At 54.3% G+C, this 13,529-nt stretch overlaps 1 protein-coding gene across 4 annotated transcripts in view; it reads right to left on the reverse strand.

Annotated features, from left to right (window-relative positions):
* BOC (BOC cell adhesion associated, oncogene regulated) overlaps positions 1-13,529 on the reverse strand; it is a 56,988-nt gene that overhangs the window by 16,224 nt on the left and 27,235 nt on the right. For all 4 annotated transcript variants that reach the window (XM_055712182.1, XM_055712180.1, XM_055712181.1 and 1 more), the window contains exons 2-3: positions 8,404-8,570; positions 7,741-8,019 (exon numbers count right to left, since the gene is read on the reverse strand). In XM_055712182.1, coding sequence (XP_055568157.1) covers positions 7,741-8,019; positions 8,404-8,488 — 364 coding nt within the window. In that variant the 5' untranslated portion in view covers positions 8,489-8,570. The remainder of the gene's footprint in view (positions 1-7,740; positions 8,020-8,403; positions 8,571-13,529) is intronic.

Raw genomic sequence — 13,529 nt, forward strand, 5'->3', positions numbered from 1 at the left:
GCTGGATGCTCCCAGAGTTGCCCCGAGCTCCAGTGCCTGAGTAATCGGTGTCTCTGCTGTGGGCATTGCCACTCCCACCGAACACCTCGCGGCACAAGGCTGGTTAACCACGACACTGCGTGTGCCCAAGCAGTGCCCGCACCCCAGTTCAAAGACTCGCAAGGAAAAGCAGCTCCCCTGCAGCTGCCCCCTCCCTAAAGCAGCTGGGAAATCGCCCATCCCAGCACGTGTCTCCCTAGGAGGCTGTGACGGGGTCACTCCCCCAGCAGGGCCGATGTGAGCAGCAGAACTGGAAGCACAAGGCAGGGGGAAGGGGCACTTTGGGTTCTTTTCCTTGCTTTTCAAAGCAGGAGCAGAGGACCACGGTGAAACCCCACAGATCCGGCAGGGCAGGGAGCACACCTGCCTGGCGCTGCCGAGCTTCCCGCAGATGAAACTGGTCCCCATGCTTCCTGGGCACAATGGCAAATCTTTCCAGAGCACCACGAGCCCAATGTTTGTCTCAGTCAGCCTGTGCTGGGAGGAAGAAGGTTTTGCGCCAGGAAAAAAGTCCCACGCACACATTTTTACAGTGCCATGCACCAGCCCAGGCGACCACTAGTGACAACTGCACATCCCGCAGTTGGTCGCAAGTCACGTTGTCACATCAAGGCTCAAGCTGGCGCATCTCCCCTGGGACCCAGCACAAACACACACCTCCTGAGCAGCATGTCGCTAAATCCGGACAGGACCGCACTTCCTTTTCAAACCCCTACGCTAAGGCAGCGCGTCGCATCCGTCGCCACGGCATGGCATGGCCACGCGCTGTCAACAGCTCCCTCGCCCCTCGCAACCCATCCCAGGATGTGGCACCCGTGACCTCGGGCAGTTTGGAGAGCCGGGGGGCAGCAGGAGGGCTGGCGGCGGGCGGACGGCAAGCAGCCTCCCTTGGCAGACTCGGCTGACAGAAAAATGTGTTTTTGTTCTCTGGGAAATGCAGCAGCACTCCAAGAGCAAAAGACAACTCTGGCTCCAAGCTTCTCCCACCCACAGTCATGGAAAAGTGACATGAAATTTCTCAAGCAGACTTTCTGATTAAAGCAAGATCCTTTATGGAGTTTAAATAAAAACCAGCTCTCTTGGCAAGGCGGCGAGAAAGCCTCCCCAAGCGCGGCGCGGAGGGGCTGCCGGGCGGCTGCCGGGGGAGCCAGCATTCCCGGGCCCAGATCTGAGGGAAGGGGAGGAGGTTGAAAAGAAAAGGGGAGGTTTTGCAATGTCATAAAAATGATTTGCAGCGAACATGCTTAATACTTCTGGAATTTCTTGGCATGGTTCAATTAAAAAAAAATAATAATAAAAAGAAGGAATAGGGGTGAACTTCAGAAATGTGATTAATCCTTTAAGACAAGCCGGGGAGGGGAGCCATGTTTCCACTGGGTATTAAAGCCAGATGAAGGTTAACTCTTAACTTGTGAAAAGCTGGCAGTGCTTTGCGCTCCTCCGACAACGAAAGTTACTGCTGGGGAGGGGAAGGGTGCTGGATATTTTCTCCTCTTTGCTTTTTATATTTGATCAAGGAATAAAATAGTAAGAGCCACAGAAATGGAAAGAGGTGGAGAAGAGGCGAGAGCCCAGTGTCTGCCTGCCCACATCACGCGTATTTCTCCCATCAACAAAATATAAACGAGCATCAGGAAAATTAATGTGTGCCTTGGTGGTCTGGATTCATCACAGCCAAATTAAGATTCTGGAGCCAAGGCATAGGCTCCAGCAATGCTGGCAGGGATGTGCACACACACACACGTGTGCACGCATGCACGCACAGGCCCCAACGAGGAGAAGGGGCCCAGGACCCCGGAGGAAGAGCAGACCCACAGCCCTGGCCCAGCGGAGCCCACTGGGGAACACCACGCTCTCAAAGACGGAAAGCGATGTCCCTGTGCCCGGGGATCCCCGGGACGACCTTAGGCTGGGCAAACATGGGGATCCCTCACGTGCAGCCCCCCGGGGGCAGCTCAGCCCACTCCTCTCACAGCTGTGAGTGCCGCAGCCCCACGGGGGGAGCAGGACCCCCAGCTCTTCCTGCCTTCCCCTCCCAGCCTGGCCGCAGGGGATGAGGGGCAGAGCTGTGGATGGAGGGGGGAAAGGATGGAGGAAAGGGATCCTGGGGTGGCTAGGGGAGCAAGACTGGGCACCAACAGAGAAGCGAAGCGAAAGCGGCAAGGGAGAGGGGAAAAACATCAGGTGGGCACCAGGACAAACTGTTTTCCAATATGCAAGTGTACGAGCTTCCTGCCAAACTACTCCCCTAAATCCCTGCTCCCCCACACTTTTAAATAAAGACTGTTTTATTTGCCAGTGGGTTTTGGCCACAGGCGGTCTGAGCCACCCTCCTCCCTGCTGGTACAAGCACGTGCAGCCACCCATGAACAGGTCAGCCAGGGGTGCTCAGGGGCACCCCAGCTCCCTCCATGCATGGGATGAGCCCCCCCCAACACGTGCCATTGCGCTTGGCCACAGCACGGCAGAACGGAGGGCGCCGCGCTGGGCTGGGACAACCACCTTCATCCTGGGGTCTTCACATGAGCTGCCCCCAAGGTCACACGTCCCTTCCCCCACCACGCGGTGCACTGCAGGGACGGGGGAGGAGTGTGTCAGTGCTCGGGGGGTTGCAGCACTCACCCGCCCGGCTGGCAGCAGCCATGCCCCATGTCTAACATGCAATTTGCATCCCAAGACTAACTCCCGCTGCAGCTGGGAGAAACCACATCCCCTCTCCACTGGCTGAGTTTTCCTTTTCATATGGCGGCGCTCGGTGTGCCAGCCCATGTCCTTGTCCTTAAAAGACACGCTCGATCATAGGGAAGCAGCAAATCCTCATCCACCAGCCACTGGCCAGGAGGGGCTGCAGACAGACAGACAGACAGAGCACTACCAATCCCAGCCGTACTGGGATAACAGGTCTTATTTTTTCTCTTTTTTTTTTTTTTTGTTTTGTTTTGTTCTTCCTTCTGTTTTGTTTAGAAGGGAGCGCAACCAAAGGCTGTTGCTTGTGTCCATCTGCGTCCCACTCAAGAGGCGCGATGGGGCAAGCCAGGGCACGGGGAGGGTCAGCCCTGCGGCGAGCTGTGCTGCTGTCACTGGGGAGGGAAACCAGCTGAATCGCAAGGCTGGGGGCCAAGCAGCAAGGCAGGCGAGACAGGCTGGATTAAATGAATGGGAGACCATAAATAACTTTAGAGAAGAAGCAGTAGTAAATAAAACGCTGGCCTTCAAGGTGAAAGTCCTCCCCGAAAGTAGGGGAGGGGGAGGGAGAGAAGGGAGGCACCCCAAGGCAAATGGGCAGGGATGGGGGGTTCCCCCATTAATCCTGCCTCAGCTGTCAGAGCAGCCTGGGCACCGACGGTGTCACCACCAGCCCCCTCCCACCTGCTGGGACAGGCGCAGCCCCCTGGCCTCCTGCTTGCTCATGCACCCCCAAGCACAAATTGCCCCCCCATGCCCCAGCGCCACACCAGGCCCCTCTCACAGCCCTCGTGCCGCAGCTCTGCCGCTCACGAAACACCACCTGTGTTTTCCTTCTCTCCCCTCCTCACGCCACCTCTGCCCCCAGGGCCAGAGCCCCTGTGCCTGCTCAGCAAATGCTTTTCCAACACGCAGCTGCCCCCTTCCCTCCCTCCCTCCCTCTCATCGCCTCTGGGGAGCTGTCAGAGAGGCCCGGGCAGAGGAAAATGAATGGGGCTGTCTTCAGAAAGCAGCTGCAAATTCCTGGGGGATGCCCAGCCCGACCCGGCGCAGGGTCACTGCCCACGAGCGCGCTGAGGCCCAGCTTCCCCACGTGCTGCCACAAAGCTGGGAGCTGCCCTCGCCGGCGGCTGATGGAGGGACACGGGCAACGAGCCTCCCTTATCCCACGGTGTCCCCAGGACAGAGGTGCCCGGCGCTCCTCTCGTCCCTGGCCCCAGGGAACGCACTGGAGCAGGTGGAGTTCCTTTGTTGCGCCCCTCAGCTATTTTTTGGTTTTGGTTTTAAGCATCACGTCTATTCAGGGGTCAGGCTTGCTGTTGTGCTTGCTGCACCGATTTTCCATGTGCTCAGCTGAATGCAGGGAATTCCACGGCTTTTGCCTCCTCTGCCCACTGGCTTTGCTCCAGTCCCACACTTCAGCTGCCCTGAGAGCTCCACCAAGGGCTCTCAACCTTTGGAGCCTTTTGCTGTTGTGGGACCAGCCCACAGCACCGTGTTCGTGTCCCTGGTGGATGTATCTGGCCCCACCAGAGCCCGCTGCAGCCATACGTTTTTTATATCGCACCTCCATCCAGGAGAGGGGCTGGAGCAGCGCTTCTGGCATGACGGCAACTTTGCTACCTGCAAGCGTGCAGAGAAAATATTTTTCTCTTCCTTGAAGCTCTTGAACACGTGAAGGCTGAGGGGCTGCCTTGGGAAACCAGGAATACCCCTGCTCCATCCATGCAAGCCGTCCTGGCTCCAGCCCATCACTGCCGGGCCAAAGGGCTGCCTCAGAGCCACACAGGGCTGATCTTGTGCAGCACGGCCAGGCCACCAGTGATCGGCACGTATCTCTCTGCGCAATAGGCCACCGGCTGCCAGGGTTGAGTGTGGGATCATGGAGCACCAGGTCGGCTCTAACGGGACTCAAAAGTGCTCAAGTAATGCCTAAAGTGCTGCTCCTTTTGTTGCTTTAGGAAATCTTAGAGCCAGGGAGAGCAGAGGGGGACTCGGTGTCACTGTGCCACGGACAGGAGAAGGAGGTTATGGGTCTCAAGGTGAGGCTGTGGCTGCCAGGTTATCTGTGGTGAGGGTTATCTGCTTGCTGACCATCGGCAAAGCACAAGAACACCCTGAGGGACTGGGCATGCACAGCCTGGGGAACTCAAGGGTGTTTCCTCCAAAGGAGGTGAAGAGAAAGGAGTGGAAATAGCCTTAAAGCTGGCCAGATGATGTTATCCACACCCCTTGAAACCTAGCGAGACACTTTCCAATGACTCCGGGTCCTCTTCCAAAATAAACCTAAACCTTGAAAATATTTCCACACACAACCCCCCACCCCGCCTCTGCTTTCAGTCACATTCCAGTTCCACTCTCCCCCTGACCCCTCAAAATAACCTTTGGATGGGGCTAAGACTGTCAGCGGGTTTTCTTTCAGCTGGGCAGGCGATCCGGGAGACACGTATCAACTTGCAATACCGACCTGCCAGGGGCTTCCCTCTCCACCCCCACGACCGTGGTCCCCACTGCACCAGCTCAGAGCAAGGCCCCGTGGAGGAGCTCCGGAGCAGGAGTGAGAGCCTGTGGCACATCTGCTACCGTAGCTTTCTAACTCAGTCCCACCACAAACTGGTGCCCCCTGTTATTTCAGACCCCTGCAAAGCCACCGTTGCAAGCAGCCTCCAGCTGACAAACATGAACCTGGTTATTTGAACCCCTCTAGGTCTCCCTCCTACACATTTCAGCCCCGCTTCGTTCCTGGGCTGCCTTCTCTCTCTCCTCACTCATTGACTGCCAAGTCTTCCCCACCTGCTCTCTCTCACCTGAGGCCGGCCAGGTGTGTGGGACATGGCCTCTGCCATCCCCATCTCCCACCGAGGACAAGGGACCCATGCAGCGCAGCGCAGGGGTCCCCCACGGTAGATTAGTTGCTTGCTCATCCAAACTCTGGCTCCAGTCGTGCGAGCTCCGCTGAGTAGCGCTCCTGACCTCCCCTCAGCGCTATGCTCACGCCGTGGCAGGGACTGCAGCAACGGGCAAGCCCCCTGCTCTTGCACCCCCATCCCCAGCCGCAATCTGGTAGCTGAAGGTGCTCTGGCTCCTGGAGATGGCTGACAGACTACTCAGCTGTGGCTTTGGTTTGTCCTGAGGGACACACTGGGACCTTCTGGTGCTCTAAGGCTCGTCTCCCATCCACCACTGACGGCAGACCAGAGCAGACAGACAGGTTAAGCAGCCACGCTTTGTCCCAGTAGACAGAGCTGATGGTAGTGGGTTGGGGTGAGGGGAACAAAAGAAAAGGGGATCAGCCTAAGAAGGAACCCATCAGGCTGAGGAGCTGCACACACCCTGCTCTCCTAAATACAAACCATGCCCTTGGTAATCCCATCCACCTCTCCCCTCCTCTCCTTCCCTCTATCAGGCCACCAGCGCACACAGCCCCCTTTCTGCTCTGGAATGTGTTCTCCGAAACTTAATCTCAGCACGGGGCTCAGGCCAAATCCCCCGACAGATTCGGCCCCGTGACAACCCCCTCCCACACCGCCTCAGAGCTCAACAACTCTCCTCTCGCTTTCCCTCACCTCCTCCTCCCACCCAGCCTGGCCTAAACATTTCACTCCTGATTAATGTATCAGTGACAAGCCAATAACTTTTGGCTTTAAAGCAAAGCCAGCCTCCACTTTGCACAAACATCTTCAGTTCTTCATTTTCTTCAAACTTAGCCCCAGACTCCGCCTTGCTGGGAAGATGAAGCCCTTTCCACGCCTGGGGGCTGTCACTGCCAGGGGATGGTGGTCTCCTCTGTGTACACTTGCTCCACCAAAACCTGCACGAGTCTCTGAGAAGACCAGACTCTCCATTGCTTAAACAAAGGGTGGTCCACACAGAGCCCCCCACCTCCAAGGAGGCCTGGGCTGCCCTTTCTCGGAAGCATCCAAATACAGCACTTTCTCACAGTTGAACATAACATCTGGCCAAAACCAGACGCCTGTAAGAGAAGTTCCGCACTCTGAGAGACTCCCCCTCCCATGCACGTCTCCTTGGTCTGTCGCCAATGCCAGAGGGCAGCAGGGTAAGCTCAGAGATAGAAGCCAAGTCCCTCACTCAGAGCTGTGGCTCAGAAACAAGGTAGCTCTTTGCTGCCCTGCCACTGAAACCTCATAGGAAGACGACAAAGCCCTGGAAAAGGGGAGCATGCCCCGCTCCCCCGGCACCACAGCAGGGGTAATGAAAAAAAGCCTCCTGCCCCTTAAATCAAAAACCTCACTATGAGCGCTTTTAGATACTCTGCTCTCCTGTATCCACCTCCTGTCAGCTTCTGCCTCTGTCTTACCAAATAAGCACAGCACAGTCTCTGCCTTCCACATCTCCATGCAACTGTTCTCCCCCCATCCCTCTCCCTCACCTTGCCTTTTGGCAAGGCATCTTCCCGATGGTGCACAGAGGACTACCAGCTATTTACTGCAGGCGTTCAGGAGCACCCCCTCACCACAACCGGACTAACCTTTCCCTGGTGCGAGCGTGGGGGCCGGTGCCTTGGCTATCAAGAACACAGGGGCAACCCAAACAAGGGCAGGTCCCATCGCAGGCCAAGGGACTTCACTTTCTGTGGGTCAGGACATCAGTAAAACTTGGCACACACTGACCCAGCACTGGTAGCAGCCCTGCAGCGGCCCAGGCACTGGTCCGGCCATCAGCACCAGCAGGTACTTTTTGGCAACCTCAGTCAAGAAGTCACCAACCAGATAAGGCAGCATGACAGTTAGGAAACCAACGACGCACACAAGCCCCATCGCTCAGGTATTTCACCGCAGTACAGGTCTGCAGCCTACCATGCAGGAGGCCTGGCTGGGTCACGGATGAGCCACAACACGACAGCCAGTCCACGATCAACAATGCTACAAAAGGGCTTAAGCCAAAGGAACCCTCCCTTGAGGCCAGCATGAAAAAGAGAGCATGGATGAGCCTCTCAGGACGTGCGAGTGACGTCCCAAGCAATGCAGGGGATGGCAGAGGACTAAAGCTACTCACTAGCTAACGTGACCACTGCAGGGACACTGGCAATGACTCCTTCAGGCACACGAGCAATGCACTGGTATCGCCCCACGGTGTGGTTATTGAGAGCTGTGATGACAAGTTTCCCCTGCTTGATACGGATACCCAGCACCTCATCTGAACCAGCCAGCTCCTTCCCGTTCAGTCTCCAGGTGAGGTTCACTCGAGGGGGGTCCACAACACACCCCAGGCTGACTGGGCCCCCAAGCTTTTGGACAATGGAGGCAGGTTGCACTGTGACCTGCAGAGATTCACCTGCACAGAGGGAAAAAATGGGAATAACAAAGTTCTGTGAGACTCAGCAAAAGAAAGGACAGAGGAAAAACTGCAGTGCTGGTATATTTTGCATGCCCCATCACTTCTGCTTGTGCTGCACCTTCCCCTTAGCTCCCCACACACCCACCCTAGTGCCTGGAGATGCATACCAGCCCCATCTCTTCTTGGCACCACCAGAGATATCCAGCTCTGACCGTATCCCCTTCTCCTCCGGAGGAGTGTTTAAACCAAGACCATTGGGCAAGGCTATTGAGGAAGCGGCAGACAGAGGAAGCCACTCTGTGCTTGAGGCATGGCTATGCTAAACAGCATCAAGGCAAAACATAAACAACACGGAGCAAATGAGTAAGAACAGAAACTCACTCAGTTTGGCAAAACAGCTAGCTGCTGCGAGGATGAAGCAAGGGATGGGGGACATGGGTCTCTTCTTTCCACGTGTCATTGCCATCCCATGCAGTGTGTCCTGGGGTGCCCAGGGAAGGATCCCATAAGCTGCTCAGAGGATGCAGTGGACGTGCAGCAGCGTATTCCTGTGGATGACAAGAGACATGATTGATGAAACCCTCAGAATTCCCTCTACTCTGCAGCCCTGCCTGGCTTCTCTCCCAAATTCCTAAACTCCCAGGGATTCACCGAGCCAGTAGCCTGGGGAGACTACACAAACTGATGCAAGCACTTCTCCAGACTCCACGGTTGTGAGTCTCCCAAGACATCCCATGCTCAGCCCTTGGTACAAACCTACATGTGTGCACATAGACACATACTGCCCTTCCCTGTTTCAGACTTGATGTGGTGAATGTCTTTACTGTGCCAGCAATGCACACCAGACAATTTTCAGGAGCAAAACGCAAACATTTCCAACAAAGTGTCACTGGACCTATGTGCTAAGTGTTGCCACCCCTTCTTGGGTGTGTCTGGAGTATATTCTAGCTTTAACACAAAAGTAAACGAGTAGTATGAGTCCCGAGCTACGTGAGAGCAGAGGTGATCCCACAGTTTCACAGCCTCTTCCTGAGACCTTGGCCATGTTGCTACTGGGCATAGCCATGTTTCAATCCAGATGGGACTCCTTAGGAGATACAAAAGTTTTTCAGGATGTCTCTGCAAGGAATTATTCTGAAGCGGAGGGGACACTTTTTCAGGAGAAAAGAAATGTCCCATTCTAAAACTGTTTAAATTCAGTTCAGCAAGCTGAGGGCAGATTACACTGATGTGGCGTAATACAACTTTATTCTAACTTAAGAACCTATTTTGACCTATGAAAAGGTTTCAGATTAACTGTTCTGCCTGAAACACACTGTCTGTTTTGAGTTGAACTACCCTGTCTGGACAAACCACCAGGTTCATATTCAAAAGCATCAACAGTCTCCAAAAACCCTGAAGCCCAAAGCCACCCATCAGAACCCAGGTTGCTGCGAAGAGCTGCACGCTGCAGCAGCTCCCCTGGAGACACCGTCAGGAATGAATGCTAAAGCAGATGAGCCAGGTCAGGGGGATTAAAGATCTAAGTGGCTGCCCCAAGAGACACCTCGGATGTCAGACTGAATTCAGCTTCAGCCAAGGGCAAAGAGCTGAAGTCAAGAAAAGATGTCCCTCTATGGACATCATAATGCAGCTACAGGATTTTGAGCTCCTTCCAGCTGCAGCACTAAGAAGATGACCGGTGAGTCTCAAAGGCATTTCAGAATTGCTCCAGCGGCATGTCTACATTGGCAGGGGAGAAGCCCAAGACCAAACCAGCCATGGCGGCCAGCCCAAACAGCAGTTACATTGTCTGCTCCCCCTGCAGATACACCACAAGCTCATTAGCCACAGCCACCATCCTCAAGAGGACCAGGGCTCTGCAGACCAGTATCTCCTGCTTCCACCATGGTCACTGCTCGAGCATGTCCTTTCCATCACCATCTTAGTCAAAAAGAGGGGACAAGTCCGTTCAAGCTAAAACTAAAACCTCCTAACTCCTGAAGTTATGCAAGTTATGAAGCTGAAGCAAGGAAAGACAGCATTTGGGCAAATCTCAGCAATTACTTTGCTTGGCCTCTAGTGACAGCAAAGGTGCAAAAGTGCAATATAGGGCGATGCCCACAGCCAGCCTTGCTGAGATCCACACGGCAACAGTAAGAATCCAGCTAACTAGAGCTTGCAATCATCTCTGCAAATTGGGCTGTCCCTCTGACAGCAAAACAAGCTGTCCCCTTTCCCCCCACCATGCCCCAGAGCACTGCCTGGGGGAGAAGCGATGGAGGGGACATTCATATAAAGTTGAGAAGAGATAAGAAAAGCTGCCTCTGAGCTGGCAGTTTCAAAAGGAAGCAATGCCTAGCAAAGCACTCTGCAGCTGGAGCTCTGCAAACGCCACAAAGAGCATCTTTTCGTGGCACTTTGCAGGTCGATGTAAGCTCGCTCAGCAGGCCTGCCAGCGGGCTCAAGGCAAGGGCAGCTCTTCCCTGGGAGTCACACAGTCCTGGTTAGCACGGCCACGAGGCCAACACGACAAGCCTTGCTGAGAGGCAAGGCAAATTAGCTCAAGCTTGGCATGGCCTGATGTGGCTTCCAGGCAGCCAAGAGCATGGACAGAGCTTGGCTGTGGGGCATCAAGCTGGGCATACTCTGAAGGCACCCAGCAAGATCAGCTAGACTCTTATTCCAGCTACTGCAGCCCACAGCCCCGTTACATATGAAAATCCAGTGTGGGTAACCTCTAGTGCCGAAGCGACAAGACAGCAACTTCCCTCCCACACACCTCATCCTCCCTGGTACTCACTCTCCCCACCCGAGAGGACAGTCCCAACAATTTGAAGAGATTTGCCCGTCAACCAGCACATACTGTTGTACAAGATGCTTTCATGATTTGGAGACTAGCTGAGTTACTCAAGTTCATTTCTCCACGGAAGACAGCTACCAAAGCACCTTTGTTATGCCACAGCCATCTGGGGCAAACCACCATGGACCATGGCCAGAAAAGTGCCCGATGTCTGCCTGCAGCAGAACGCGCACCACCGACACCATCACTGGTGTGCAAGTTGATGTGCCACTAATTACACTCATCTGGAAAAGACTTGGAGTCTATTTGGGCTAAGAAACACTTCACACCACAAGGCTTGCTGGAGACAGAGAGCCTTCCACCAAGGTAGAAGAAACATTTTTGGGGTAGGTTTTAACGTCTTGCTCCTCCGTGCTGGAAGCCTACAGAGCAAGGCTGACTCATTCCCCCTATCTGGATGGGTTTGGCAGCAAGACGGAAAAATGCTGGATGGAAAAGAGTTGCTGCTTGGAGCCCATGCTGGGGGAGGGGGTAGGCAAAGATGTTCCCAACCAGACCTCCCTGCAGCTCTGCGTCGCACGGAGCCTCTGGCCAGAAGGGCAAAGCCAAAGGCACAGAAATGTGTAACGGACCCTTCGTGAGCTAGGACCACCCAGGCACATCGATGCAACGACTAAACTGGCTGCCCCCAGGTCTGTAAAAAGGCGAAGGGTAATAGTTGGGGAGAAAAAAAGGGGAGATCAAAAAATTTGGCCACGGCACTGGGCAGGCTGAACGATATTGAGTAGAGACTGAGGAGAGAAGGTGTGTTGCAACAAGTGTACGGTACCTCCCCAAACCTCCAGGCAGAGTATGAGCTCTAAATAGGGACATGTGGCCATTTCTTTCACAGCTGAGTGAAGTACAAGAAAGTAAATGGCTAGCATAAAAATAATGAGGAAAATGAATGAAAACATCAATTCCAAAAGAACTATTAGGATCCAGGGCCAGATTTCGAAATTCTCAGCTTCCACAATTGAAACCAGATTTTCAAAAGCATTCAGTTCTTGACGTGCTGAGCTCTCCTGAATAGGCAACCAACTTATTTCGATGCCTAAATGGGAGCTGACCTCTTTTGAAAATGCTGCCCTTAAGCAGCCTGCAGTAGTGCAAAGCAAGGAACTTTATTAATCAGGCAGCTTTCGATCTGCCCAGCGTCCCTGCAAGTACTGACAGAGCAGTCTGCACCAGAAAAGGCAGCAAAGGTGGGGAGTGGAGAAGGTCCCAGACCAGTGCAGACCAGTGGAGCCCTAGAAGTGCTCCAGCTGCCTTCCCAGAGGCAGTGGTCCTGGGCAGAGGGCTGCACTGGGAGCTGCTGGGCTGCTGCGTGACGGTGCCCTGCTTTGCTGCCTTCTCTCCCCGAGGCAGGTACACTGTGAAATACCCCCTGGTTGCCAACAGTTCTGCAGCCACCAACACCGTCAGCCTCAACAGCTCCTGCTTAATTGCTATCTGGGAAAAGAAAGAGTTAAAAGTAATTTGAAGAGCTTCAAGGGGGCGGGGGGAGAGGGAAAACAAAAATTATTTGTTTATTTATTTTTAATTCTTTCCTGCCAGGTTAAAATAACAATTTCCTGTCGGTGGAGCTCTAAGTCCCTTTCAGACAGCCCAGTAAATCACAGGAGGGGCCATTAGGAGAACAAAATTAACGAGAGCTTCATGAGATATCGAGGGGTGGTGGGGCTGTAAAATCTGGCGGCTCAGCTTCCCACCGCACACCTCAGGCCACCGAGGCCCCAGCTGTGCCACCGCGATGGAGGGCACTGCGAAGGGAGCCGAGCAAGAAAGAAAACCCAGAGGTGAAGATATAAAAGGGAAGAAAGGCGCACGCGTGTGCAGGGGTGTGTGTGATAAAACTCGAAAGGAAAAAGGGATCCGAATTAAGCACAGGCAGCGGGAGAGGTGTTTGCTGATTAGAAACTGAAGGTTTTACTGAGGAAATGCTGCTCACAGCCCCAAGCCCCCTCCTGCTTAACAAGGGCCAGCCAAGCAGCCCTTGTTACTGCCACGCTGGCTGTAATTTACAAGGCTCCCAAATAGGAACCAGCCTCTGCCCCCGCTGCAGGGCAGCATCCCCACCCCGCAGACCCCGGCCCAAGGCGCAGGCTGGGGAGAAGTGCAGAGGCAGATTGGGAGACAGGGAAAACTCGTCGATGCACACAAGGGCATTCTGGGGTTCTGTCAGGTGACTGGACCCCGAGTGCCTCTTCGTGCAGGGGAGGAACGGGGAAGGGGCTGCTCTGCACAAAGGCAAAGCTGCAGCAACTCAGGTCCAGCTACCAGCTGGGGACACCCTGGGTGACTCCGGAGAATTCACTGCAGCTGGTCTCTGTTTCCAACAGGTCAAGTAGGGACAATGATACTCCCAGTGTTCTGTTTTATACATTGAGACTTAAGCTCTTCAGAAAAAAGCGATGTCTTACACAGTACAGTGTGCTAATTTTACTTGTAATCGGTAGTTTTTAATACAAGTCAGTATTTTTTTCTGTTGTTCCATACAGCTTAAAGCACTGGAAAAAGAAAATGTTAAAGAGAAAACAGCCACAGTACCCCTTTGCTTTACGAATGAGGGAACCCGAGGACTCGATGAGGAAGCCAGCCTGGCCCAAGGTTATACAGAAAAGCAGTGGCAGGGCTGGAAATCAAAAGCTCTCTGATGGGGACCTCCATCCCATCAGGCAAGTTG

This window comes from Falco cherrug, chromosome 5, assembly GCF_023634085.1.
Source record: "Falco cherrug isolate bFalChe1 chromosome 5, bFalChe1.pri, whole genome shotgun sequence".
Classification (NCBI taxonomy): domain Eukaryota; kingdom Metazoa; phylum Chordata; class Aves; order Falconiformes; family Falconidae; genus Falco; species Falco cherrug.